General features: G+C 57.0%; 10 protein-coding genes across 10 annotated transcripts; 6 read left to right on the forward strand and 4 right to left on the reverse strand.

Annotated features, from left to right (window-relative positions):
• Positions 1–1,058: 1,058 nt before the first annotated feature.
• Positions 1,059–2,980, forward strand: BDW47DRAFT_99200 (uncharacterized protein). Its single transcript, XM_024820839.1, has one exon. The coding sequence runs from the start codon at positions 1,790–1,792 to the stop codon at positions 2,537–2,539; it is 750 nt and encodes a 249-aa protein (XP_024675520.1). The 5' UTR covers positions 1,059–1,789; the 3' UTR covers positions 2,540–2,980.
• Positions 2,981–3,315: 335 nt separating this feature from the next.
• Positions 3,316–6,267, forward strand: BDW47DRAFT_99201 (rDNA-binding RNA polymerase I transcriptional factor). Its single transcript, XM_024820840.1, has one exon. The coding sequence runs from the start codon at positions 3,658–3,660 to the stop codon at positions 5,767–5,769; it is 2,112 nt and encodes a 703-aa protein (XP_024675521.1). The 5' UTR covers positions 3,316–3,657; the 3' UTR covers positions 5,770–6,267.
• Positions 6,268–6,500: 233 nt separating this feature from the next.
• BDW47DRAFT_122552 (serine hydrolase domain-containing protein) lies at positions 6,501–8,569 on the reverse strand (the record flags this gene model as incomplete). Its single annotated transcript, XM_024815857.1, has 4 exons — positions 6,501–7,437; positions 7,529–7,784; positions 7,838–7,963; positions 8,020–8,569. 4 exons carry the CDS (start codon positions 8,567–8,569, stop codon positions 6,501–6,503), a joined length of 1,869 nt encoding a protein of 622 aa, XP_024675522.1.
• A 527-nt stretch (positions 8,570–9,096) lies between these two features.
• BDW47DRAFT_122553 (class I SAM-dependent methyltransferase) lies at positions 9,097–10,014 on the forward strand (the record flags this gene model as incomplete). Its single annotated transcript, XM_024815858.1, has 1 exon — positions 9,097–10,014. The coding sequence occupies one exon, from the start codon at positions 9,097–9,099 to the stop codon at positions 10,012–10,014; it is 918 nt and encodes a 305-aa protein (XP_024675523.1).
• A 226-nt stretch (positions 10,015–10,240) lies between these two features.
• Positions 10,241–11,266, reverse strand: BDW47DRAFT_115251 (alpha/beta hydrolase; the record flags this gene model as incomplete). Its single annotated transcript, XM_024814776.1, has 1 exon — positions 10,241–11,266. The coding sequence occupies one exon, from the start codon at positions 11,264–11,266 to the stop codon at positions 10,241–10,243; it is 1,026 nt and encodes a 341-aa protein (XP_024675524.1).
• BDW47DRAFT_99205 (uncharacterized protein) lies at positions 11,223–11,906 on the reverse strand. The gene has a single exon (XM_024820841.1). It carries the CDS (start codon positions 11,831–11,833, stop codon positions 11,426–11,428), a length of 408 nt encoding a protein of 135 aa, XP_024675525.1. The 5' UTR covers positions 11,834–11,906; the 3' UTR covers positions 11,223–11,425.
• erdS (aspartyl-tRNA synthetase, cytoplasmic) lies at positions 11,896–15,589 on the forward strand. Its single transcript, XM_024820842.1, has one exon. It carries the CDS (start codon positions 12,299–12,301, stop codon positions 15,182–15,184), a length of 2,886 nt encoding a protein of 961 aa, XP_024675526.1. The 5' UTR covers positions 11,896–12,298; the 3' UTR covers positions 15,185–15,589.
• A 72-nt stretch (positions 15,590–15,661) lies between these two features.
• Positions 15,662–16,590, reverse strand: BDW47DRAFT_122556 (uncharacterized protein; the record flags this gene model as incomplete). The annotated part of the gene is made up of 2 exons (XM_024815859.1): positions 15,662–16,156; positions 16,294–16,590. The coding sequence occupies 2 exons, from the start codon at positions 16,588–16,590 to the stop codon at positions 15,662–15,664; spliced, it is 792 nt and encodes a 263-aa protein (XP_024675527.1).
• A 309-nt stretch (positions 16,591–16,899) lies between these two features.
• Positions 16,900–19,440, forward strand: BDW47DRAFT_99208 (tubulin alpha chain). Its single transcript, XM_024820843.1, has 7 exons — positions 16,900–17,046; positions 17,159–17,343; positions 17,453–17,493; positions 17,560–17,586; positions 17,701–17,776; positions 17,878–18,832; positions 18,901–19,440. Exons 2-7 carry the CDS (start codon positions 17,319–17,321, stop codon positions 19,121–19,123), a joined length of 1,347 nt encoding a protein of 448 aa, XP_024675528.1. The 5' UTR covers positions 16,900–17,046; positions 17,159–17,318; the 3' UTR covers positions 19,124–19,440.
• Positions 19,441–19,993: 553 nt separating this feature from the next.
• On the forward strand, positions 19,994–24,242 carry BDW47DRAFT_115255 (EF hand domain protein; the record flags this gene model as incomplete). Its single annotated transcript, XM_024814777.1, has 6 exons — positions 19,994–20,006; positions 20,146–20,300; positions 20,427–20,550; positions 20,637–20,825; positions 20,895–24,121; positions 24,213–24,242. 6 exons carry the CDS (start codon positions 19,994–19,996, stop codon positions 24,240–24,242), a joined length of 3,738 nt encoding a protein of 1,245 aa, XP_024675529.1.
• Between the last annotated feature and the right edge of the window lie 225 nt (positions 24,243–24,467).

Consider the following 24,467-nt stretch of genomic DNA (forward strand, 5'->3'; position numbering starts at 1 on the left):
TGGATAGGGAACATGGCAAGACATCTGCAAGAAGTGTTTGAGAATTAGATAAGAGCACCAAAAAGATCAAACAGATGATATCATCGCAGACTCCCCAGACAACCAGGTGTGACAGAGTCACGGGCTGAGACAACGCGGACGGGACGTCGGTTTCATGCGGGTTGGCTGAGAGGACCACCAGGGGCTCCCACAGGCCCCGTCCCTGGCGCCATCGCCGAGCCTAACCCCCACTGCGGTTTAGTGGCGGCCATTGTGAGGCACCGGGGCAGTTTCGCTTTAGCTTCTGACTCGGTCAGCCAAGTGGGCGGCGCTTCGGCCGTTATTCCTGTCGAGTAATTCCTTTAGTTTTTTTAGTCGAGGGGAACCAACAGGTCGAGATTGTTGGTCGGTATCCAGGTTGACGAATGTAGGAGGGGCACAACCAATGTAGGTACAATGTAGGTACCACCATCAGGTTGTACACGTCGAACGGTATGACTGGAACAGAGGAACCTCCAAGGCGAGCGATATGACTCGTCCAGGTTGGGGATACCCTGGATCACCCTGACCTGTAACGTTACCTTCTCCCACTACCTCAAATTAAATGTCCGTCACGCTAGTCTGTAAAGTGAACAAGTCACACCGAAGCATCATCCGCTTCATATTGGGAGGAGGGGTGGATGGTGTCGCCTCCGGAGTCCGTCTCCATATATCCTCCGGAAGAACCCCGGTCTACCAAGGGACATGGTATTCTCACGAACCATTGACAAAGCGGAAAAAATAAAAAATAGCGCACTGGAACCAGAGGCAAACGAGGAAAGGGACAACCCAAGGGTAAAGAAAGGAAAAAAAAAGAGAGAGAAAAGGAAGTAGACGAACAGGTCGGGAGACCCACGGGTGAAGAGAAAAAGTTCCAGACTTTGATCCTGCTGTGGAGAAACCCTCCCCAAACGCCTAAGGCAGGACTATCTAGACTGCTTTTGCCTTTTCTGTCCCGCCTTTTCTTCCTCTCTTCTCTCTCTTCTCTTCTCCTCTTCTCTTCTTTCTTTTCTTTCTTTCCTCTCTGTCTTCATCGTCATTCTTCGTTCACCTCCCTGGGGGAATCTCTGGTGAACGCTTCATTCCTTTATACCTTTCATTTTTCCATTCTTCAGTCCTGTCCGGGACTCCCTTCATTACACTCCTATTTCCCTTCTCCTGGCGCGTCCTGGTTGTCCGCCCTGATCTACTGTGTGTCACTGCAGCAGATTTCTTATCCCTTGAGTCGTAAAACACTCGAAAGGGAAAAATTCCGAAAACAAATTAAAAATAAAACAGTTCTCGCCTCCTAGTCGATTGAGGGTCTAGATTCCCCATCCATTCGAGTTTCTTATTTTACCCTTTGCTGTGCAAGGGAAATAAAAGAACCAGGAAATAAGAAAGAAAAAAAACATACGGCTATCTGGATCTGTACGACTAGTTCGATCCTCCAACTTCGCGATATTTCGAGATATACGTCCACCTCATCTGTCTGATACCGGTCATTCCAATCACATACCGATCTTCCATTCCTTCTGTGACACCACCACCGCGATCAACTGCCGCACATTCTTTGTCTTCTCACCAAAGATCAGCACTGGCGCAAACGATCACTTGTTAAAAATAGGCCGAGAGGAAGAAGGCGTCCGACGCTTGGTATTCAAAAGCACGAATACAGAAAGACAGATATATTTTCGACGCTGGTCGACCGTTTAAGCTCCCGCAACTACCTATCGGATTTCTGTTGAACCGTTGATCGACTACCCAGAAATTCACCCATTTACCCACCATCATGTCGACCTTGACTCGAGCGTTCACCAAGCGCAACAAGCGCCCCGAGGTCTCCGCCCCGATGCCCTACCGCGAGAACCAGACCAAGTTCTCAGCCGGCACGATCAAGCGCGGAAAGATATCGGGCCCTATGGAGTTGTTGTCGACAACCAACATGCTGGCCTACAACGCCCCCAACCTGCCGTCCGCTGGATCATCCTCGACCTCGTCGTTGCAGTCGCCGGACGACTCCGAACTGTCCTTTGCACACCAGAGTTTTGGGTCCCCGGTCACCACCCCCGACGACTCGCCTGTCGACGCCAACCCGCTCTCCGCGTATTTCCCCAAGCGGTCGGCCACAGTGACCAGTCACCCCCGCTCCTCTACCTCGACCGCGTCCTCCACCGAAGCCCCGCTGGTCCCCAAGCGCGCGCTGTCGCACACGAAGCGCTCCCATCAGGAGCTCGCCCGCCACCGCTCGCTGTCCCGGCTGTCACCGCCCCCACTGAGCTCGACCCGCAGCAATCCCCAAATGCGACCCTCGCAGGATTACAAGCCGGAACCCCACCCGTTCGGAAAGGAGCTGGAGCAGGTCAACGAGGTGGCCGAGGAGTTCGGGGGCCCCCGCATTTTCGACGAGGAGGAGATGATCTTGTACAACAAGGGCCTGAAGAAGTTCACCGTCGATGACTACCTCGTGGAGATCCAAGACCTGTACGGCAGCATCTTCGACGATCAATTAGGCCCGATCGGCGCGGGCCCATGGTTATGAGTATCTTCCCGCTCGGCGGATAATTGACGCGCTACGGAACATTTTCATTCGACTCCGCCGGAAATACCGGAAATGTGGAGCGGAGCTTTCCCTTCTCTCTCTCGTTTTTTATTTTTTATTCGTTTATCTTTTAGCCCATTGCGCTGACGCTGGCCATGACCCACCCTCTTCCTTCGTTTGATGCCTGTTTTTTGAACCTTGTTTGCTATTGTTTTCACCAGTTAGATACCAGGGGAGGACGTTTGTTTCCCTATGTTATGATTCAGTGATGTTAAATTCGGCTTGTATGTGACCGCTCCTCGATGGGCGTGGGACTTGCGACGGATCTGCGATGTGATGGGGTGCCTTTTGGCTCCTCAGGAGTATACTGGGAGTTTGATTTAGTTTATCTGGTAGTCTGGTGAATTGTGAATCGAATATTTGATATGATTAGGAACTCGACTTGATGTACTCATTTATACACGCGAACGATCTGTAGTCGAGATCTGTAGTCGAGTCTCTGGCTCTCAGACATGGTATGTTGAAGCGCCTGGCCTCAACCATCCACAAAGCTCATTGCAAAAACGCGTCCATTTCGCACTTTCTATCTCTATGAGAACCTATTTTGATAGTTTTATCTCTCTTGGTAGAGAAAAGTGTGGTGTAAGCAGAGAAAGATGTGGTCACGCGTTGGTCACGCGCGGATCACGGGGTGGCAGCCTCAGGCTCCACACAGGCCCCACAGGAAAAAATTGCATCTCCGCCTTACTTTTTTCTCTCTCTCTCTCGCTCTTCCTGGTCGATCCGATTCTGGTCTTGTCTTTTCACTCCTCTCTTTCAACACCCCCTGCTTCGTCGATTTGCATCTGCATCCGGCAGCCATGTCCGTCTGGCCAGTCTCCCACAGTTGATTCTCTAGCTTTATTCCTAATTTTAGAGCCTCTTTGATCCGTAGCCGCCCGGTTGTTGAACCTGGTGGATCGGTCAAGCCTTGCCACAAAGTCGTGTCGTGTGCTTACCTGCCGCTTGCCGACACCATCCATTTGCATCACCGCAGCTGTTGGTAAATCCATGATCAAACATAGGCACCCACTTCACCCCCTCGCACCAGCATATCGCGTCATATCCCTTGATCGGTCATGGTTTCTCTCTCGTCGGCAACGCGCAGCCCAGCGGCTCCCCGACCGACCAACCCCTCCAAGATGCTAGCCACGTCGTCACCCGTGCCGATCTTGAAAACCTCCAAAATCAATACCCCCACCGCGGGGATCAAACACAGGATGGAAGAGATGGATCTGTCGTTATCACCGGCCTCGTCGGTCACGTCGGACCCAGACGCCCACCCGAGTCCCCGGAAGCGGACCAGGGTCCAGTTCGAGAAAAACGTCGAAATGCGGGAAATGTCAGACCACGAGGAAAAGGCGCCGCCGATTACGAGGGCACCCGGCAAGAGCGCGGCTGTGGTGCGGGAGGAGGTGCGCAGGGCCATCCAGCGGCACGTCTCGGGAGCGGACAGCGAAAGCTATGACCGCATCAAGGAGGTCTTTGCGGTGGATCCCCGGCGACGGGATGAGGACGGGCATTTATCACCTGATGTACCTACACACACTTCATTGAGACACCATCTGTTGGGACTTTTGTCCAACGTCGCCGCCCTGGATCGCAGTTGCGATGGGCTGGTGAGCGCTGTGCTGAACAGCGAATGGCTCGGGCGGGACGAGTCGTACATCAAGCTGTATATCCGATTCCTTGGTAATCTGGCGGCCGCCCAGGGTACCCATCTGCGGTCGGTGCTGAAAATGCTGGTCGGGTATCTGGGGGAGCTTCCCAAGGGTACCGGTAAACTGCCAGGCTATGGCCTCGTCCAGATACCAGATATCTACACCCGGGTGCACATGGCGCTACGCCATGTGATGCAGTTGATCCCTTCTGGTAGCGGCACGCTGTCTCCGATCCTGTCGATGCAGTTCCCGTTCGACAATGATCCGGCCAAGACCAACATTGCGTACACCAGGAATCTGATCCGTGTCATTGGCTACGCACCGGAGCTGCAAGCCGACATCCTCGCTCTCGTGACCGAGAAATTGGTGAAGATCGATGTGCAGATCCAGGTGGACATGGAAGACATCGAGGACGAGGAAGGCGAGGATGTCCTGCACAATGTATCCCCGGAAGCACTGGTTGAGGAAGACGACGACGACAACGCATCGGTCATGAGCGACGAGTCGGTGGACCCGGAGACTCGCCGCGTCAAGGCGATCAAGGAGAACATCGTCAAGCTGGATGGCATGATCGACTCGCTTTTCGAGTATTATGCCCCTCCGTTCACCAGTGGCACTTTGGACGACAAGGAGAACGCCCTGGATCTGCTGTTGAGCCACTTCCAAACCATTGTCCTGCCGACTTACCGCTCGCGTCACACCCAATTCCTCCTGTTCCACTACTCCCAGTCGTCTTCCATCCTCGTGGACCGCTTCGCCGCCACATGCATCTCGCTCATCTTCAACAAGACACAACCTGCTATCATGCGCCAGTCGGCAGCCGCCTACCTGGCCAGCTTCGTCGCCCGCGGTGCCCACATCTCCGGTGAGGTCGTCCGTGACGTATACGACCTCCTCGGCACGCACTTGAACAACCTCCGTTCCGAATGCGAATCCTCCTGCCGCGGCCCAGACCTCCGCCGCTACGGACCCTTCTACTCGACGGCGCAGGCCCTCCTGTACATCTTCTGCTTCCGCTGGCGCGACCTAACGACGGCCGCCATTGAAGGCGACACGCCCGAACAAGTCGACGACCTCGAGCCAGAAGACATCATCTTCCCGCCATCAGTCAAGAGCGTGCTGCAACAAGCCATCCACTCGAAGCTCAACCCACTCAAGGTGTGCTCCCCGGCGATCGTGGCGGAATTCGCACGCATCTCCCAGCACCTGAACTTCATGTATGTGTTCAGCATTCTCGAGACGAACAAGCGTCTGCGCATCTCCTCCTACCGCAACATGGCCGCCCTCGCCGATCCCCGCTTCAGCCAGGTTGAGCGCGAGATTCGCGCTGGCGATGATCTCGGGTATCAGCTTGATGCGTACTTCCCGTTCGACCCGTACCAGCTGCCTCGCAGTCGCCGCTGGTTGGAGGGTGACTATATCGAGTACCGGGGTATTCCAGGCCAAGGCGATGACGACTCGTCCGAGAGTGAGGTTGATGATGACCTCGACAGCCTGAGTGATGGGACTGGTACGGATGACGATGAGTAAACTTCCTCCCGATTCCATGCCTCAGACGCGCCTTCCTTCCCAGGCTTGTCTATATAAAAAGGCGTCCACATAAGGAAAGATCGAGAGACGCGAGTTCCTCCCTAAAATACCCGAGTGATTGCCATTTGCAACACCTCGTCTTGGTTGCATTAAGCAACAAAAAAAACAACCCCCAAAACCAGTGCTTGCAAAAAGTTTACCACGGAGTCTGCTTTTTTTTTTTCTTCTTTATTTTGATACACCGTTAGCGTGGCGTTCGGAGATCATCAACCTACCTACCCTACCCGACTTCTCATCAACCCTTTGATCTGATTTTATTTGATTGTTCTATTCTCTATTCATATTGTGTATGCGCTTGCTTGATCTGTCGATCGCTAGATACCATACTGTTGTTTCTTGCTTCTGATTTGATATTTGATTGATTGATTATGAGGAGATGAGATGGGATGATACTGAAGAGAACTTGAACGGAGCTGGACATGATACACAGGTGTGAACGGGGTGCTGTGTATCTTAAGGAGAGAAAAATACAATGATTTTGGAACATTTACCTACATCCTTCCTCTAATTAAATATCTACCTATGTATATCAAGGTCATCCTACACCATATGTATCCATTCTATCACAACCATCAGGCCATACGACAACATACATACCCAATCGAGCAAACACCAATCCAGTAAATCCGAAACAAAGTCAATAAACAGAGAAAACAGTAACGCGAAAAGGATCAAGCGGAAACCAACATCCCACTCCTCAACCCGGGCACTTCAACCCCGACCACCTCCCCATTCCCACCAACATCAACAACAAAAACCACCCTATCCAGCGCCTCCCCCCCATACCTCATCCAATCCCCCATCTGCCACCCCGCACAATACGCATCGCTGTTCCATCCTCCTTGGCCCGGCAAATCGGACATAGCCCCTCCGTCAAGCGGGACGATATCAAGATTGATTCTCCAGTCTTGCCGGACTAGTCTTTTTGAGGGGTGTCCGAGGGAACTGGCTTCGGCGGGGGAGACGGGCGTTTCGATTCCGGTGGGGTAAAGCCGCATGTCTGGGGAGAGGAGGCCGAAGCCGAGGGGGGTGTATTGGGTTTTGTAAATTTTGGAGAGGGCGTCTTTGATTGATGTGTTGGATTGGGTGAGGGTGGTGAGGTGGAGGCCTGGTCCGGCGTCGAGGGAGAGGGAGAGGGTTATATTATTGTTTGATTGTGGTTGTGGTTGTGGTTGTGATGGTGATGGTGATTGTGATGGTGTTGTCCATTTCCCTGTGTATTTGGCACTTTGGGCTCGGGTCTCCGCCTCAATAGCAGGAAGAAACGTCCCCAACACAGCATGATACAATACATCCAACGCGCCAACAGGCCCAGCTGTCAGTATGACAGCACCCACACCGTACTGGTCTACCAGCGAGAATTGGGCAGTGTAGCCTAGGGCACCGCCAGATTTACCGTATATGTCGACTGTGTGCGGGTGATCTGGGATGAGGTGTGTTGTGCGGAGGATTTCCCAGGGGGAGCCAACGAGGGTGCTGGGTGAGCTTGTGACTGAGGTGGGTTTGAGCCATTTGCGGACGGCGGCGGGGGTGGGGAGGATTGTATGGGCTAGGATTGAGGTGGCGAGGGTGTTGAGGTCGTTGAGGGTTGAGAAGAGGCCGCCGCCGCTGGGTTTGGGTTTGTTAGTTGGTTGGTATAGTTGGGTGGGATAGTTGAGAGTGTATAGGAGATGAGGGTATAGTGGGTGGATGGACGTACGGGGCGTTGAATCCAAAGTCGGATCCCCAGGAGGAGGGGCCTGGTGGGATCACAGCTTGTTGGGTGTTTCCAGGAGACACGCCAGTGTTGGCCAAGTTCAACGGCTGCAGGATGGTCTCATGCAGTAGAGTTGAGTAGTTCTTCCCGGTAGCCTGCTCGAGACAGAAGGTGAACAGGAGGAAGGACAGTTGCGAGTAGGTAGGCCTGGAGTTCACAGGGTTCACGGGCAGCGTAGACAGGAGACCACGGAGGATTTCTACCACGCGCATTAGCACCAGCTTGTTGGATGATGAGATTGGAGTGACATACCTTGTCGAGTACAAGCCTTGGTACCGTTCAGCCCTACGACACCGCAGGGAGGATAGTCCGATGGATCGAGATGAGGCAGGCCCAGACTCTCGTAAAAAGGCTGGAGATAGTAGAACTCGTACACGTCTATCTTGTTGGCCTCATTCATCGTTACAGAACGGTGGAGAATAGGGTATACATACAATTCGGTGGAATCCCCGCCAGATGCTCCCCCAGCGTCTCCAGCGTGATCTCACTCCAGGGTATAGCAGACTCCGGCGCCGCCAGCTCAGGAAAGAAGTGCGTTACCGGGGTACGCCAATCAACCCCAGCCTTCAGCAGCAAGAGATCGGAAAACACCTTCGACACAGACCCAATAAGATATTGCGAGTCGCCGGTGACAGTCTCAGTCCCTTGGGAGCTGAGCGCTGCCCGATGATGATACTCCCAGATGGGCTTTGCGCCCTGTCCCCCATTGGGAGAGACGAGTCCTATGGAGAAGGAGACGTTGTCTATCGGCCAGCCAGCTCGTATGTCGCCCTTGAGGGCTGAGTCTAAGGCTGTGGTTAGGGTGTGCGCTGCGTTATTGATGTGTTTGGATTGGGACAGGTTGGTGGGTTGGGGTAGGAGGGGCCCGTCTGGGGGACAGCCGCTGTAGGAGGGGATTGGGTTGAGGGGGGGGATCGGGGGGAGTTGGGCTGTGGAGGTTTGTATGAGAGAAGCTGCAATGGCTAGGTAGAGGAGGAATTGCATTGTGTTGTGGTTTCAATCTGGGATTGAGGTATAGGACGAGAGTAGACGTTAGGATTAGGGATATGTCTGCGATGTCTCCTTGAAGTGGAAGGGGGAGAATGGAGAGCATTTTGGAAGAATCTTTCATGGATTGACGGTTAACTGGGATTAATATCTATATAGAGAGATGTTGAATAGATATCGATAGAGAAATAAGTAGAGTTGAATGACGTGTGCTCGTATAACCACAACAGGCAAGTCTCGTATCCGCATAATAGACTTCTGACTAACCAATCTACGATGTAGATATCTTGGCAGCATCTACTGCAAACAAAGAACCCAGAACAATCAGAACCCAATCCTGAAAAGCCAAGAACAATACCTCATGCACCCCCTATCATGGTGTCGGCAACAATTAAAGGAGCCCTTCGCGCCTTGCATGCATGGTGACACCCTGCATCATTGTCAGCCAACAAGCCTATTACAATTCAATTACAACATCGATATTGTTCCCATCCGGACTTTACTGCTCTGCTGCTCTGTTCGAGATGGATATCAAACGGTACTACAGCGCTATTGAGACCCGCATCGGCAATTGGCTGCTCTTTGGTGGTCGCGCGCACTTGGGTTACTATCCCCGCGATACCTGGTGGCCGTTCCCTATCTACCGGTCCCTGTTGGCGATGGAGGACCAGATCGCCCAGTCGCTGCGTTTGGCGCCGGGCTCTCGCGTTCTCGATGCTGGATGTGGGGATGGCCAGGTGGCGCTGCATCTGGCGCGTCAAGGCGGCCTGCGCGTCCATGCCATCGACGTGTTGCCTCAGCAGGTCCAACGAGCGCAGGAGAACGTTGCGGCGGCGGCGGCATCGAGAGGGCATGCGACTACTCGATTGAAACCAAAGGCGGAGGCGGCTGTGGGCGCAGTGACCGTACACACAGACGACTACCACCATCTCACCACGGTGACTGCCAACTCGATGGACGGGATCTACACGATCGAAACGCTCGTGCACGCGTCGGACCTCCCGACGGTTTTGGCGGAGTTATACCGCGCTTTGAAACCCGGGGGCCGTATCGCCTTTTACGAATACGACCACTGGCGGGATCAAGGGGCCGCGTCGGTGGACGGCGCCGGAGACGAATCCCCGGCTATGGACGACAAAGTTCGTCAGTACGGCGCACTCGCTCGCGCCGACGGGGATGCCGGCAGCGGAGGGTGGGACGGCCTGGCCCAGGCGGTGGCACAGGCGGGTTTCGTGGACGTGCAGGAGCGGGACATTTCGGCGCACATCCGGCCGCTGCTGCGGTGGCTGGTCTTCTTCCTGTCCCTTCCGTGCTTGATCGTGGTGGCATTGGGGGTCGAGTCGTATTTCATCAATACGTGTGCGGTCGTGGTGAACTACCGCCGTGGGTGGAAGTATGTGGCCGTGACGGCCCAGAAGCCGGAGGGGCAGAACCCGAGATGAGATGCCGATCGCTGTGGATCCACGCTACCCACGGGGGGGAATGTGACGTGATGGTCTCATGGTGAACCTGGAATCGAATTTGATCAGACGCTATTGTACATGACTGTCGTAATCCCAACGCTTTAATGAACTATGCCCGGAACACCGAAAAACAAAAATCAAGAGAAAATAGTAATAACAACAATAGATGCAATGAGATCAAAAAATACAGCATCAAACGAAGGATCTAGGATGACTTCTCGAAAATGGCCTTCATATCCGCGCAGGCATCGCGGTAGAGGATGTTGACCTTCTTCTGGTCCCGGAAGGGATTGGGGGACTTGTCCCAGGCGTGCGGTTCCTTCTCGATCATCATGGCGCGCACGTGCTTGTTGATGTTTTGCAGGCGGCGGACAAAGTGCTGGCCCTCGTTGAGGAGCATGTCCCATTCGCAGATGTAGAGGAAGATGTCGCGGGGCAGGGCATCGGCCAGAATGTCGTCGTGGGCCCGGACGGGGGACGCATAGGGCGACCGGCGCGCAGTCCGATCCGGCAGGTAAGCCTCGTCAAAGAGATCGGTGAAGAAGTTGGGCAGGGTCTTGTTGGGCATGACACTCATGGCGCGGCGGTGGTCGCGGGATTCTTCAAAGTCCAGGATGGGGTACCAGGAAAACAGACCGACGATGTTGAGGTCACTGGCCGCGGTGTTGATCAGTTCCTGGGTGGAATCGGCCCGGTTCAACCAGCGGTCGTGCACGTCGTGGGACATGAGGGCGCGCAGGCGGAGGGGGACGGTGACGGCCAGATTGCCCCCGGCGGAGAAGCCCGAGAGCACGATGCGCGAGACGTCGAGGCCCAGCTCGGGAGCATTGGTCGAGAGATACTGCAAGGCCAGGACGCCATCATCGACGGCGGCGGGAAAGGGGTGCTCGGGAGCGCGGCGGTATCCCACGCTGACCACGACGGCGCCCACCTCCTCGAGAATGGCCTGGGCCCAGCGGCTGTCATCCGTGGGGGATCCCAAGGTAAAGCCACCCCCGTGGAAATTGACGACGACAGGAAGTCGTCGACCCTCCTTGCGACCGGCAACGTAGGCGGGCGGACAGTAGAAGGACAAGGTAACCCGGGCAGAACCGGACGGAAAGGAGCGGACAAAGGAGGGAGACGGGGCTCGTGGAGGGGCGATATCATGCAGGAACATGCCGAGGCGCATTAGAGAGCGCCAGAAGACGGCCTGGACGAGTAACCACCATCGAGAGGGGGGGGAGGGCATGTCTTCTAACCCGTGCATGCGAATTGACGTGTAATGAGATAAGGTATTTAAAAATTGATCGAATTGAAAGAGAGAGAGATAAATGTGACGATAGAATTAGAGGACGGAACGACGAGCCGATCAGGAGACTAAGAGATGGAAGAGAGTGGCGAGACCAGTCTAGAGATCGGAAGAAACGGAGTGGAGACGAGAGGCAATTTGGGTGATCAGACTGGTAGAGTACAACAGTAGGAGAGAAAAGAGAGAAACACGAAGAGAGAGATAGAAAGACAAAAAAGATTGAAGAAAATAGAGGGACAAGAAAACCACAGAGAGAGAGAGAAGAAGAAGACAGAGAGAGAGAAGTGAAGATGAAGAAGAGAAGAAGAGAAGAAGAGGAGAAGAAAGAGATGCGGTGATGTATTGAGTATGAGACAGGTAATATCGTGATGTAGACCGAGAGAATGGGTGGTAATCCCAGTATTCCCGAGGTATCAGCGTGTAATTTAAGTATGACATCATCCATGCCGGACTGGGGACCCGTTTCAAGGCTTGTTCGGATCGTCCTTTTTTTTCCCTGCCTTTCATTGGCGATGATCATTATGATATGACTCTTGGTTCTCTTGAATTCTTTGGCAAATTCTTCTTTACCTGAGACAGGAGAGGGATTGACATAATTGGTTCATGGTCTGAATTAGATCTGGGTGGTTCATCGTTTATAACCCCATAGTAACCCCCCTCATCTCATCTCTCGTCATCCGGATCCATCCCGGTTTTCTCCTCGACTTCTCTCCCTCTCTACCTTTTATCTCTTCCTCTACATATCCTCCCTTTCTTCATCCTTAGTTCTCTTTCTTCTCATCGATTGATCACGAAAGACATATCTCTTTCAGTTGCATTGTGGTCCACTGTTGATGGTTGAGCATCTTGGTCTGCCGTCATTCTGATACCCCCCCCACCTATCTCGCCAGTTGCCACTGTCTCCCAACCACTTCATTCCTCTTCTCCTTTCCTCCGTCTTCATCCTGGAAAGTGAGAGAGAAAAAAAAAATCATGTCTATCAAACGCGCCTTGACCAAACTCACCCCCAAATTGGGGGAAACGGAGGACGTCTCCTCCCAGTCGTCAACCTCCCCCCACCGGCGGAAAACCTCCACCGTCACCACCTCCCCCCGTCGCAGCATTCTCTCGAGCTTCCTCTCCAATCGCGAATATGCCTCTTCCTCCGAAGACATGTCGGATGATTCCTCCATCACCGGGGTCCTCTCCAAGAACCAGCAAAAACGCCTGGCGCGCCAGCAACGCCGCAGTGGCCAGCGTTCGCGCTTGAGCGAGGACCAGCAGCACTCCGAAGGCTCGGAACGGCGACACCGGGAGGATGTCGAGAACGCGGCCCGCGAGGAGACCGCCGAGATGAAGGCCCGCTACGGGGATCTCGCCTTGATGCAGTCCCGCAACCGACCGCGAGAGTTACGGACCAGCTTCACCGACATCTCCGCCGACTTGGCCGGCCAGGAGGTCATGTTCACCGCGCGCCTGCATATCATCCGCCGCATGAGCGCCAAGCTGGTCTTCCTCGTCTTCCGCCAGCAGCTCGATACCTTCCAGGGGGTCCTGCACGAGCAGGCCGGCACCAAGTCGCTGGCCATGGTCCAGTGGGCCGAGCACCTGCGCATCGGCTCCATCGTGCGCGTCCAGGGCACCGTCCAGGTGCCCCAGGTGCCCGTCCTCGGCTGTACCATTCACAATGTCGAGTTGGCCGTCGAGTCCATCCATCAGGTCGTGCGCCGCGAGGAGCCCGTGCCCTTCAGCGTCTATGAGGCCGAGATCCACCCCCCCAAGGAGGAACATGTCGACGGCCGGCGCAACCACATCTCCGACCGCACCCGTCTGAACAACCGCCTCCTCGACCTGCGCACCCCCACCTCGCAGTCCATCTTCCGCATCCAGTCCGGCATCGGCAACCTCTTCCGCAACGCCCTGGACGACCAGCGCTTTATCGAGATCCACACCCCCAAGCTGCAGGGCGCCGCCACCGAGTCCGGCGCCAGCGTCTTCGAGGTCAACTACTTTGGCCGCCCCGCCTTCCTGGCCCAGAGCCCCCAGCTGGCCAAGCAGATGTGCATCGCCGCCGACTTTGGCCGCGTCTACGAGATCGGCGCCGTCTTCCGCGCCGAGAACTCCAACACCCACCGCCACCTGACCGAGTACACGGGGCTGGATATCGAGATGGCTATCGAGGAGCACTACCACGAAATGCTCGACGTGCTCGACACCACCATCAAGAACATCCTGCGCGGCGTCTACACCCGGTACCGCCGCGAGATCGACACGGTGAAGCAGCAGTTCCCCGTCGACGACCTGGTCTGGCTGGACCAGACCCCTGTCATCCGCTTCACCGAGGGCATCGACATGCTCAACGCCTCGGGCTGGCGCGACGAGGACGGCAACCCGCTCCCCGGGGACGAGGACCTGTCCACGCGCGACGAGATCCGCCTCGGCCAGCTGGTCAAGGAGCAGTACGGCACCGACTACTACGTCCTAGACAAGTTCCCCACCGGCGCCCGGCCCTTCTACGCCATGCCCGACCCGGATGACCCCCGCTTCACCAACTCCTTTGACATCTTCATCCGCGGCCAGGAGATCGTCTCGGGCGGCCAGCGGATCCACGACCCGGACCTGCTCGAGGAGAACATGCGCCGCGTCGGCATCGACCCGGAGAGCATGGACGAGTACATGGAGGGCTTCCGCTGGGGGGCCCCCCCGCACGCCGGCGCCGGCGTGGGCCTCGAGCGACTGCTGATGCTCATCCTCCAGCTGGGCAACATCCGCCTGGCCACGCTCTTCTACCGGGACCCGCGGACCTTCCCGCGCCGGCCGCCAGTCGAGCGACTGCGGCATCCGGAGTCGTCGACGCTCGAGCCCCCGTGGGTGAAGCACCAGCTGGGCACGACCGCGCCCGACGAGAGCCACCTGCAGCCGATCGAGCACCTCATCGCCAACTACGGCGACGCCACGTCCACCTCCTACGGCGACGACCGGTTCAAGATCTGGCGCGACCTGGCCACAGGCGCGGCCGTCGCCTACGTGCCCAGCAGCAACAACTACGCCATCATCCCGGGCAACCCGCTCTGCGACCCCCGACAGTACCACCGCATCATCGCGCAGTTCCTGCAGTGGCTGCGACGCACCACCAAGTACCGGCCCGTGTGGCTCCTCTGCTCCCCGGCCGTCGAGACCGTGCTGGGCGAGCGACTCGGTTGGCGCAGTCTCTCCTGCGTCGCCGAAGAGCGCATCGACCCCTCGCGCAATCTCGCCGCGGCCGACGGCGAGATCGCGCGCAAGATCCGCCACTCCGAAAGCGAGGGCGTCAAGCTCGTCACCCTCAACCAGGGCGAACTCCCAAGCGACGACGCCCGGCAAAAGATCGACAAACGCATCCAAGACTGGCTCGCCAACCGCAAGGGCACACAGGTGCACCTGTCCGAGATTCGACCCTGGTGGGACGCCGACCACCGCTGGTACTTCTACGCGGTCGACAAAACCGGCACGGTCTGCGCCTTCGTCGCGCTCTGCACACTGGCGCCCGCGTGGGGCATGCAGGTCAAATACAGCTTCGACTTCCCCGGGGCCCCCAACGGCGTCATCGAGCACCTCGTCACGCACGCGATCCAGACAGCCGCGCGTTCCGGCATCAAGAGCCTCACCTTCGGCGCCGGAGCCACCAGCTCGCTCACGCCGGGCCATAACATGTACGGGCCCAAGACGAAGATGCTGCAGCACACGTACGACACGCTGGCGAAGCAGTTCCACCTGGTGCGGAAGAGCGAGTTCCGGGCGAAGCTGGGGGCGACTGACGATCCGCTGTATATTGCTTATCCGGCGCATGGGCTGGGGTCGAAGGGGATACGGGCGATTTTGCACTTCTTTGAAGATTAGACCTTTCTCTTTCTTTCTAGATTCTCCCCTCTATACTTTTTTGTCCCTTTCGGGTTTGTTTGTCATTTTCTGAGCCGTTATGTTGGTTAGATGTTGTCTTGTTTGCATTTCCCTCATGTTGGATTGCTTGATTTGTTCTGATGTTATGGTCTTTTAGCCATGGTTCTACCATTGGTGCCTTCCTATCTATAATATATGTGAGATGTATTTACGCTATGTTTACCCTTTATTTACCCCCTGTTCTACTGCTCTACTCTTCCAAAAGGACCCAGACCCCCGGCATTCAAACTATCTAGATGTATACAATGGACGCCTCTTCGTTTAATACTCCAATGCTACCTACCACTTCAAGATGTAGTCTCCGTTCTCTTGACTTTTGTTTTCTTGTACAACTTCTCTTCTGCTTTCTTTTTCCTGCTATCAATATCAAGACCATTATATTATCATACATATTATCAACATTACTATACAAGGTTCTTATTGGACTTTCTTCCCTTCTGTCTTCCCTTCTGATTTCCCACCCTTCCCCTTCCCCTCCCCCTCACTCATCAAAGCAACCAACCTCCCAACCTCCCCAACAACCCAACACGCAACCGCCGCCGCCACGCCAGCCACGACAACCACCCACCCCGCCGTCCTCACCAATGACCTCGGAAACACATTCCCCAAGTACGGATCCAGCACCACATCCACCACAACAGGCGGCACCCTCTCCATCAGCTCCTTATCCAGCGAGTAATAGTCTGCTTCGGCGCGCACACGCAGGAAGAGCACCGAGTCGCTGGTGAGGGTGGGGTCGTGCGGGGAGGAGGAGGCGCTGTCGGGGGGGATGGGGACGATGGGCGCGGCGAGGGGTTTGGCTGGGAGGGTGGAGAGGCGTAGGCTGGAGTAGAGGGTTAGGGAGGTTAGGAGGTGTGGCGTGGAGATTGTTGTGTGGGGGTGGTGGGTTGTGACGGTGAATTTTGTTGGTTGCTTTTGTATTGTATGTTGGTTAGTTTGGTTGATTTGTATTGTAGGGTTGAGAGGGGGGAGGGAGGAGGATGGAGGAGGGAGGAGGGAGGAGAAGAAGAAGAAGGAAGAGATACCGTGGCTAGCCAGCAGAGGCGTACTTCGTAGCGTTGGCCTGGGGTGAGATTCTCGAGAAAGTACCATGTGTCTGTGCCGGTGTCTGTGCTAGTGTCTCCATTGGAGTGGTCGGTGGTGGGAAAAGAAGCGTTCAATTGAGTGCGGAGGTAGGAGCTTGATGGAGAGAGGCGTTGGAGACCGAGATCGTCGAGGTTGGGGGTGAGGGTGGGGACGAGGACGGGGGAGGGAGCGAGGAAGATGGTCTTTTCGGTGTTGGCGGAGGTGGTGGTCAGAAGGGAAAGGAGGAAGAGGGGGAGGAAGAAAGAAAGGTGAGAATACATGTCGACGTATTATGTAGATAGTAAAGATGTTAAAGGGAAGTGTTTATAGATCTTGGTCTAGATCGTAGCTAGGATAGCTGCCTGAGGAAGAGTGCGTCATACACGTGACGCCAAGGATGGAAAACAGAGGATGACTCAGCTGCACACCGCACCATGGATAAACAGCCGTCTTGGCCAATCAGAAACCCCCAATCACAACGCGACCCAACTGGAACGTGATCAGCCCGACTAGAGAGCGGTTCGCCCAGTAGTGCGGCCTTAGGCGTGCGCTGTCATGCGTAGTCCTGTTCTGTGTCTGTTTTGGTCTGTTTTGGTCTGTTTTGGTCTCTGGGACCCCATTTCATTCCCATCCACTTCCTTCCCTCTTTTCTTCCTCTCTTCCTCTTCTCTTCTTCTTTTTCTTTTCTTTTCTCTTCTCTTACCTCTCTCAATCATTCCAATACTAAGGTATCTCTGGTTCGTCCCCCCCCCTTCTCCCCCGTAATTTAGCCCCATTCCCACCCGTTCCTCTGGCGGGTGTTGTTCTTCCCGTTTAGGTATCTGACTTACCCCTGAAACTTCCGTACAGATCCATTTCAGGGTATTTTATTTTTTCCCCTTCCCCTCCCACTTTCCTCACCGTTTGTTATTACCTCTTCTCTTCATCTCCCTCTCTCTCCCTCTCTTCCTTCCTCTCTCTCCCCTCCATTTCTCTCCACCATAATCTCCCCCAATTCCATATCGACAACATGAGAGAGGTTATTAGTTTGAACGGTATGTTGACGCGTCTCCCCTCTTTCTTTCTTTGATTTGTTTTGTTTCGAGGACGTTCCCGTCTCGTTTGTCTCTCCGTTCCGTAACTAATTGTTTTTCTTCCCCTCAGTCGGCCAGGCTGGTTGCCAGATCGCCAATTCCTGCTGGGAGGTATGATCAATTAAATACCATGGGAGTTTTGGAGAAGTCTTCAAGGATAAGAACTGACTTTGGTAGCTCTACTGTCTCGAGCACGGTATCCAGGTACGTGGCTTCGTGGCTTGACCGCCTCTAGTCGAGTGCCCAATACTCGGCCTTGGCCCAAGAATGTGTCAATCGACGGAATGCACATGATGGAATTCGACTGACAGATTCTAGCCCGATGGATACTTGACCGAGGAACGCAAGAAGGGTGATCCCGACCATGGCTTCAGCACTTTCTTCTCCGAGACTGGTACGTACCAATGGACACCACATGGATACCACATGGCACATGGCACACATGGCTTCAACCACAACAACAACAGCAACAACAACCCAATTGACACCTTCCAGGTCAGGGCAAATATGTCCCTCGCACCATCTACGCCGATCTCGAGCCCAACGTGGTCGATGAGGTCCGCACCGGCACCTACCGCTCCCTTTTCCACCCCGAGAACATGATCACCGGCAAGGAGGATGCCTCCAACAACTACGCCCGTGGTCACTACACCGTGGGCAAGGAGATGATCGAGCAGGTCCTCGACAAGGTCCGCCGTGTCGCCGACAACTGCGCCGGTCTCCAGGGCTTCCTCGTCTTCCACTCCTTCGGTGGTGGTACCGGCTCCGGCTTCGGCGCCCTCCTCATGGAGCGTCTCTCCGTCGACTACGGCAAGAAGTCCAAGCTCGAGTTCTGCGTCTACCCGGCCCCCCAGAACGCCACCTCCGTCGTCGAGCCCTACAACTCCATCCTCACCACCCACACCACCCTGGAGCACTCCGACTGCTCCTTCATGGTCGACAACGAGGCCATCTACGACATCTGCCGCCGCAACCTCGGCATCGAGCGCCCCAGCTACGAGAACCTGAACCGCCTCATTGCCCAGGTCGTCTCGTCCATTACCGCCTCCCTGCGTTTCGACGGCTCCCTCAACGTCGACCTCAACGAGTTCCAGACCAACCTGGTCCCCTACCCCCGCATCCACTTCCCCCTCGTGGCCTACGCCCCCGTCATCTCCGCCGACAAGGCCTCCCACGAGGCCAACTCCGTCAGCGAGATCACCACCGCCTGCTTCGAGCCCAACAACCAGATGGTCAAGTGCGACCCCCGCAACGGCAAGTACATGGCCACCTGTCTGCTCTACCGCGGCGACGTCGTCCCCAAGGACACCCACGGCGCCGTTGCCACCCTCAAGACCAAGCGCACCATCCAGTTTGTCGACTGGTGCCCCACTGGCTTCAAGATCGGTATCTGCTACCAGCCCCCGCAGTCCGTGCCCAACGGCGATCTTGCCAAGCTCGACCGCGCCGTGTATGTTCTCTTTTCTTTACTGTTCCGCTGCTTGAAGCTCCCCGTGGACGAAGTACTAATTTTCACAGGTGCATGCTGTCCAACACCACCGCCATCTCCGAGGCCTGGTCCGCCCTCGACCACAAGTTCGACCTCATGTACTCCAAGCGTGCCTTCGTCCACTGGTACGTCGGTGAGGGTATGGAGGAAGGTGAGTTCTCCGAGGCTCGTGAGGATCTCGCGGCCCTGGAGCGTGACTACGAGGAGGTGGCCAGCGACTCGCTGGAGGAGGAGATGGAGCCCGAGTACTAAGCGTCCGCGTCGACGGGTCGATCTCCTGACTGGGCCACCTAGACGGAATGGGTCCGAGGGATCGATCGTGGGCGTCGCGTCCCTTGCAAATAGGAAGAGAGAAAATTGGCTTAGCAAGACTCTGATTTCTTTGTCTGATATATTTTTAATATCCCTGGAATCCGCGATGAATTTACCGCTCGTTGATCATTTTTTCTTCTTTTTCCGTTATTTATTATTTCTGTAATCGATGTTTTTGCGTTCTGTGATTAGTGGATTCATTGAGGGAGAGACGGGATGAACATGAATACACCGTGGGGAAATCCCATTATTTTAGATTTCCGGTATTTCATGACCAAGAATTAGTATCTGTAGAGACCCTGGTTCATGGATCATGGCGCTCTTCGGAGGGCCAGAGTGGTGATCCTCATACTGAAGAAACAGAGAGCAATAGGGAGGTCAAGCACGGGACTGACCGCCCGGGCCAAGTCTCTTACCTAAGGCACCCACTTATCCCCAGAGGAGCTTCCACCTCTCTCTCTCCCTGCTCTCTCTCTCCTCTCCTCTCCCTGTCCCTCTCTTGGATTGCTCTCTCTCTCAACTTCCTCTCTTCACCACTTCACCTCGTAGGGTTGACTACCTTCCTATATTCTCCTCTCATCAATTACTCCATCCCTCATCCGTATCGCCCAATTTCCCTCATCGCTTTCTCTTCCCGCCCCATCTACCCCCTCCCCCCCTCGCCAAGTCCCATCTATGCCCGTGCTATCGTCCCGGTAGTCCTCCAACGTCCACCGTCCCAACACCTACCTACTCCAACCCAATCCACAATTTCAAAATCACGAGCGTCAGACAGGAGGGGAGGCGCTGTTCCCCCCCTAGGTGATAATTATGGCTGATACTGGTGAGTGGACTCCGTCCCCCCCGTGGTCAGCGGTTCAGGGACGACATCCGCGACTCCCCTGCCACCACAGCAGGAGAACAGCTGGAATATCCCCAATCGGATGCAGACGGATCTAACGAATACCCTCTCGCCATTACAGCGCGTCAACAAAACCTCAATTTGACCCCCGAGGAGAAACGGGCCTTTTACCAGCTCTTCCAGGCCGCCGACACCACCAACCTCGGCGTCATCACCGGCGAGGTCGCCGTTCCCTTCTTCGAGAAGACCAAACTGGCTCCGGAGACTCTCGGCTTGGTAGGTTCATCCGATCAGAATTCACAGCGATGGACACCCCCATCTCCCCCCGCAGATGGGAGGGTCTGTGTCCGACGACGGTCTTGGGGGAGCGGAGGCTAACGTGCTGCGTTCGACGGTGTACAGATATGGCAGATTGCAGATAAGGAGAACCGGGGTCTGTTGACTCCCTCTGGGTTTGGAATTGTCTTGCGCTTGATTGGGCACGCCCAAGCGGGCCAGGCACCGACGGAAGAACTGGCGCTACAACGTGAGTGCTCATCAGGGGGCGATGGCCTCTCCACCTCCCCTTTCTTTTTTAAGAATAATAAACGCTGACCGGTCCTCCTATCCCAGCCGGCCCGTTGCCCAGGTTCGACGGCGTGGTGATTGATGTACCGCCCGCACCCCGTGAGGCCGGCACCACCAGTCCGCCGCCTGCCGCCGGCGCCCCGATTCGAGTCCCTCCCCTGAACCCCGACGATGTCAATAAATTCGTGTCTCTGTTTGACAAGTCGGACGTCGCCGGGACTGGGGTCCTCTCAGGTAAGCCCCCCACCCCCGGAGCGGGACGGGACAGTGTGCATGGTACTGATCCGGTCGATCCGGTGTTAGGTGAAATTGCGAAACAGATCTTTGAACGTGCCCGGCTGCCGAATGATATCCTGGGTCGCATATGGAACTTGGCCGACACCAAGCAGCGCGGTGCTTTGGATGCGACCGAATTTATCATCGCCATGCATTTCTTGACCTCGTACAAATCGGGCGCTATGAGAGGCATCCCGCAAGTTCTGCCCCCCGGTCTCTACGAAGCTGCCGCGCGCCGAGGATCCGCTCGTGGGTCGGTGGGCTCGCGACCCGGCCTGGATGTGCCCCCGGTCCCCGCCATCCCTAAGCAATTCACCGGCCCCCAGCGCACCCAGAGCCCCATCAACCGACAGCAGTTTGGTTCCCCGCTCTCGGCGCAGTCGACCGGCGGGGAGTGGCTCATCACGCCCGCGGAGAAGAACCAGTTCGACAGCATCTTCGCGACGATCGACACCGCCAAGCTGGGCTCCATCAGCGGCGACCAGGCCGTGGGCTTCTTCATGAACGCACAGCTGCCCGAGGAGACGCTCGCCCAGATCTGGGATCTTGCGGACATCGATGCTGACGGACAGCTGACCAAGGACGAGTTTGCCGTCGCCATGTACCTGGTCCGTCTGCAGCGTAGTGGCAAGGAGCCGATCCCCCAGGTCTTGCCCCCCGCCCTGATCCCCCCCAGTATGCGTCGCCGGGGCTCCGGGTTTGTCGCGCCGGCGGTGGGCCCCGCGCAACCGCCGGCTCCCGCCTCCGTTCCCGCCCCGCCGCCCCCCCCACGGACGGCGGCTGATGACCTGTTCGGCCTGGACTCGGCCCCGGCGCCCGCTGTGCCGGCCGCCCCCTCCCAGGTCGCGCAGTCGACGGGGGGCTCAAACTCCGTCTTCCAGACGCCGGCGTCGCCATCGCGCGCGTCCCCGCCGGGTCCGTCCCCCGCCGCCACCTCCTTCAAGCCGTTCATTCCGAGCTCCTCCTTCGGTCAGAGCCTCCAGCCCCAGGTGACGGGTGGTGCTCCGCCCGCGGTCCGGTCCCCGCCCCCGCCGGCCGATGATCTGCTGGGCGACAATGACCCCGAGGAGTCCAAGAAATTGACGAGTGAGACCACGGAGCTGGCCAATCTCTCCAACCAGATTGGGTCGCTGGCGAACGAGATGCAAAACGTGCAGACGAAGCGGACCGCCGCCGAACAGGATCTGACGCAGAGCTCGCAGCAGAAGCGGGACTTCGAGACCCGCCTCGCGCAGGCTCGGGCCATGTACGAGCAGGAAGTCAAGCAGTACAAGGCGCTGGAGGAGCGGCTCACTGCCTCCCGCACCGAGACCAAGAAATTGGAGCAGGAGTTTGCCCTCCTGGACGGGAGTCGGCAGGACCTGCAGAACCAGTACGACCAGATCTCCGCGGCCCTCTCCGCCGACACCCAGGAGAACGCCAGCCTGAAGGAGCGGATCCGCCAGGCCAATGCCGTGGTGGCCCAGCTGAAGCCCGCGCTCGACAAGGCGCGCTCCGAGGCCCGGCGCCAGAAGGGGCTGGTCGCCATCAACAAGAAGCAGCTCGCGACAGTCGAAGGCGAGCGCGACAAGCTGCAGGAGGAGATCGCGGACGCTTCCCCGGAATCGGCTTCGGAGCCGGTGCCGGAGGAAGACCGGGCTGCCACGCCCGCAGCTCCCACGGCCAGCCCGCCGCCCGTCACGAGCCCCGCGGAATCGACCACCAGCCAGAACACGAACCCCTTCTTCCGACGTACCGTCACGGGTTCCAGTGACGGCAATCAGCCGTCGCCGCAGGTCTCGAATGACCAGCAACGCGCATTCGACAGCCTGTTTGGACCGTCCTTCGGCGCGCCGTCGGCCGGCGCGCCGCCCCCACCGACGTCCTTCGGCGCCCAGTCCCCAAGCACGTCGCGGGTCCCGACCCCTTCCATGTCCCCGCCGCCGCCTCCAGAGTCTCGGCAGCTGACCCCGGGCGTCCTGCCGATCACCGAGATCCACACGCCGACCTCCTCCACGATGGCCTCCCCGCCGGCCAGTCGGTCGGGCGGCCCGGATACCGCCAGCCAGGGGGCACCGAGCGAGGCTGCCGGACCGACCTCAGCCGCCTCCCCGTTCGATGAGGCGGAAGACCCCAAGGAGCGCTTCCCTGAAGTCCCCGGTCTTCCCCAGGATGCCGCTGCGCGCGCGGTGTCCCCGACGACGGCCGAAGGCAAGCAGCCGGAGAAGAAGGACCCGACCTTCGACGAGCTCTTTGGCGGCCCTGCGCACCAGCGCACCCAGTCGCAGAAGGAGAACGATTTCGACGAAGCCTTTGCGTCCATGAAGCAGGGGAGCCAGCCCAATGGCGCCCAGGCGGCCGCTCCGTTCGAGTTCCCGCCCATCCGGGAGCTTGACGACGACGAGGAGACCACCGACAGCGAGGCCCCGAGGGGTTTCGATGACAACTTCACCCCGGCCCAACAGCCGTCGGGACCGGCGCCGACGTCGAAGCCCGCTGACTCCATCGAGCCCTCGCAGCTGGCGGCATTCCCCACCCCGGGATCCATGCCCACGTCCCCCCAATTTCCCCCGTCGCCCGGGGCCCAACAGAGCCCCCCGAACTACACGCAGAGCGTTGGAACACCGGAACCGGGGCAGGCTCCCGCGGCATTCAACGGCCTGCTGCCCGGCCGCGGTGATCCCACCGCTCCTCCCGACGCTCCTCATTCGGTTGACCACGCGACGGGAGAGCCCGTGGTCGGCGGCGAAGCGCCCAAGGAGGCCCCCGCCGCCGAGCCCAGCACCGGCAAAGCCGGGGGTCCTGATTTCGAGGCGGCCTTCGCCGGTCTGAACCTGGCGCCAGCCAAGGAAGACGACGACGATGACACCGACACCGACACCCCCGACCAGAAGAACAACGAGGACTTTGACTTTTCGTTCGACAACCCGGCCCAGCAGCAGGCAGCCGCAGCCGCAGGCGCACAGGGCGGCAACGCCGCAGCCCCGGATTCCTTCACCTTCGACAAGAACGCGAGCAGCACCAGTCCGTCCGCGACCACCCCGGCTCCCCCGCCCGGCGGGAGCCAGACGCAGAACCACGACTGGGAAGCGCTCTTTGCCCCGCTGGACAACGTCGCGCCGAATGGATCTTCGGCCGTAGACAGGTCCAAGGAGCCGGGATGGGCGCAGAGCAACACGGAGGACGACCTGATCCTGCAGAAGTTGACAGGAATGGGCTTCCCTCGGGACGATTCCCTTGCTGCGTTGGAGAAATTCGACTACAACATTGATAAGGTTTGTCCTCTTCCTCCCCTCCCACGAAACATTGGGACAATACCAAGAAAATCAAATGAAGTAGTAGTAGTATAACTAACAACCAAACCAGGCCGCCGACTACCTCACCTCGAAAGTCTAACCTTTCAAACCAAAACCAAAACCAAAACCAACTACATCAATCAAAGCAACCCCCTACACCCCCTTGACGTCCTCTCTCTCTATAACCATCTCTCTCGCTATCTTAATTCTTACATGCGCACAAATAAGTCCTATCCTGCCCTGTCCTGTCCCTAATTACTTAACTATTACTACTACCTTAGTATCTATTATATCTTGCACATAGTTTTTCCAGACAAGTTTAGCC

The sequence above is a fragment of the Aspergillus candidus genome (genome assembly GCF_002847045.1).
Source record: "Aspergillus candidus strain CBS 102.13 unplaced genomic scaffold BDW47scaffold_4, whole genome shotgun sequence".
NCBI lineage: Eukaryota > Fungi > Ascomycota > Eurotiomycetes > Eurotiales > Aspergillaceae > Aspergillus > Aspergillus candidus.

Coding starts and splice junctions, on each gene's coding strand:
- BDW47DRAFT_99200 (XM_024820839.1), top strand. CDS start 1,790: ATGTCGACCTTGACTCGAGCGTTCACCAAGCGCAACAAGCGCCCCGAG.
- BDW47DRAFT_99205 (XM_024820841.1), bottom strand. CDS start 11,833: ATGAAAGGCAGGGAAAAAAAAGGACGATCCGAACAAGCCTTGAAACGG.
- BDW47DRAFT_99208 (XM_024820843.1), top strand. CDS start 17,319: ATGAGAGAGGTTATTAGTTTGAACG. Junction 17,777..17,877: donor CACTTTCTTCTCCGAGACTG/GTACGTACCAAT, acceptor GACACCTTCCAG/GTCAGGGCAAATATGTCCCT. Junction 18,833..18,900: donor GCCAAGCTCGACCGCGCCGT/GTATGTTCTCTT, acceptor TAATTTTCACAG/GTGCATGCTGTCCAACACCA.
- erdS (XM_024820842.1), top strand. CDS start 12,299: ATGTCTATCAAACGCGCCTTGACCAAACTCACCCCCAAATTGGGGGAA.
- BDW47DRAFT_99201 (XM_024820840.1), top strand. CDS start 3,658: ATGGTTTCTCTCTCGTCGGCAACGCGCAGCCCAGCGGCTCCCCGACCG.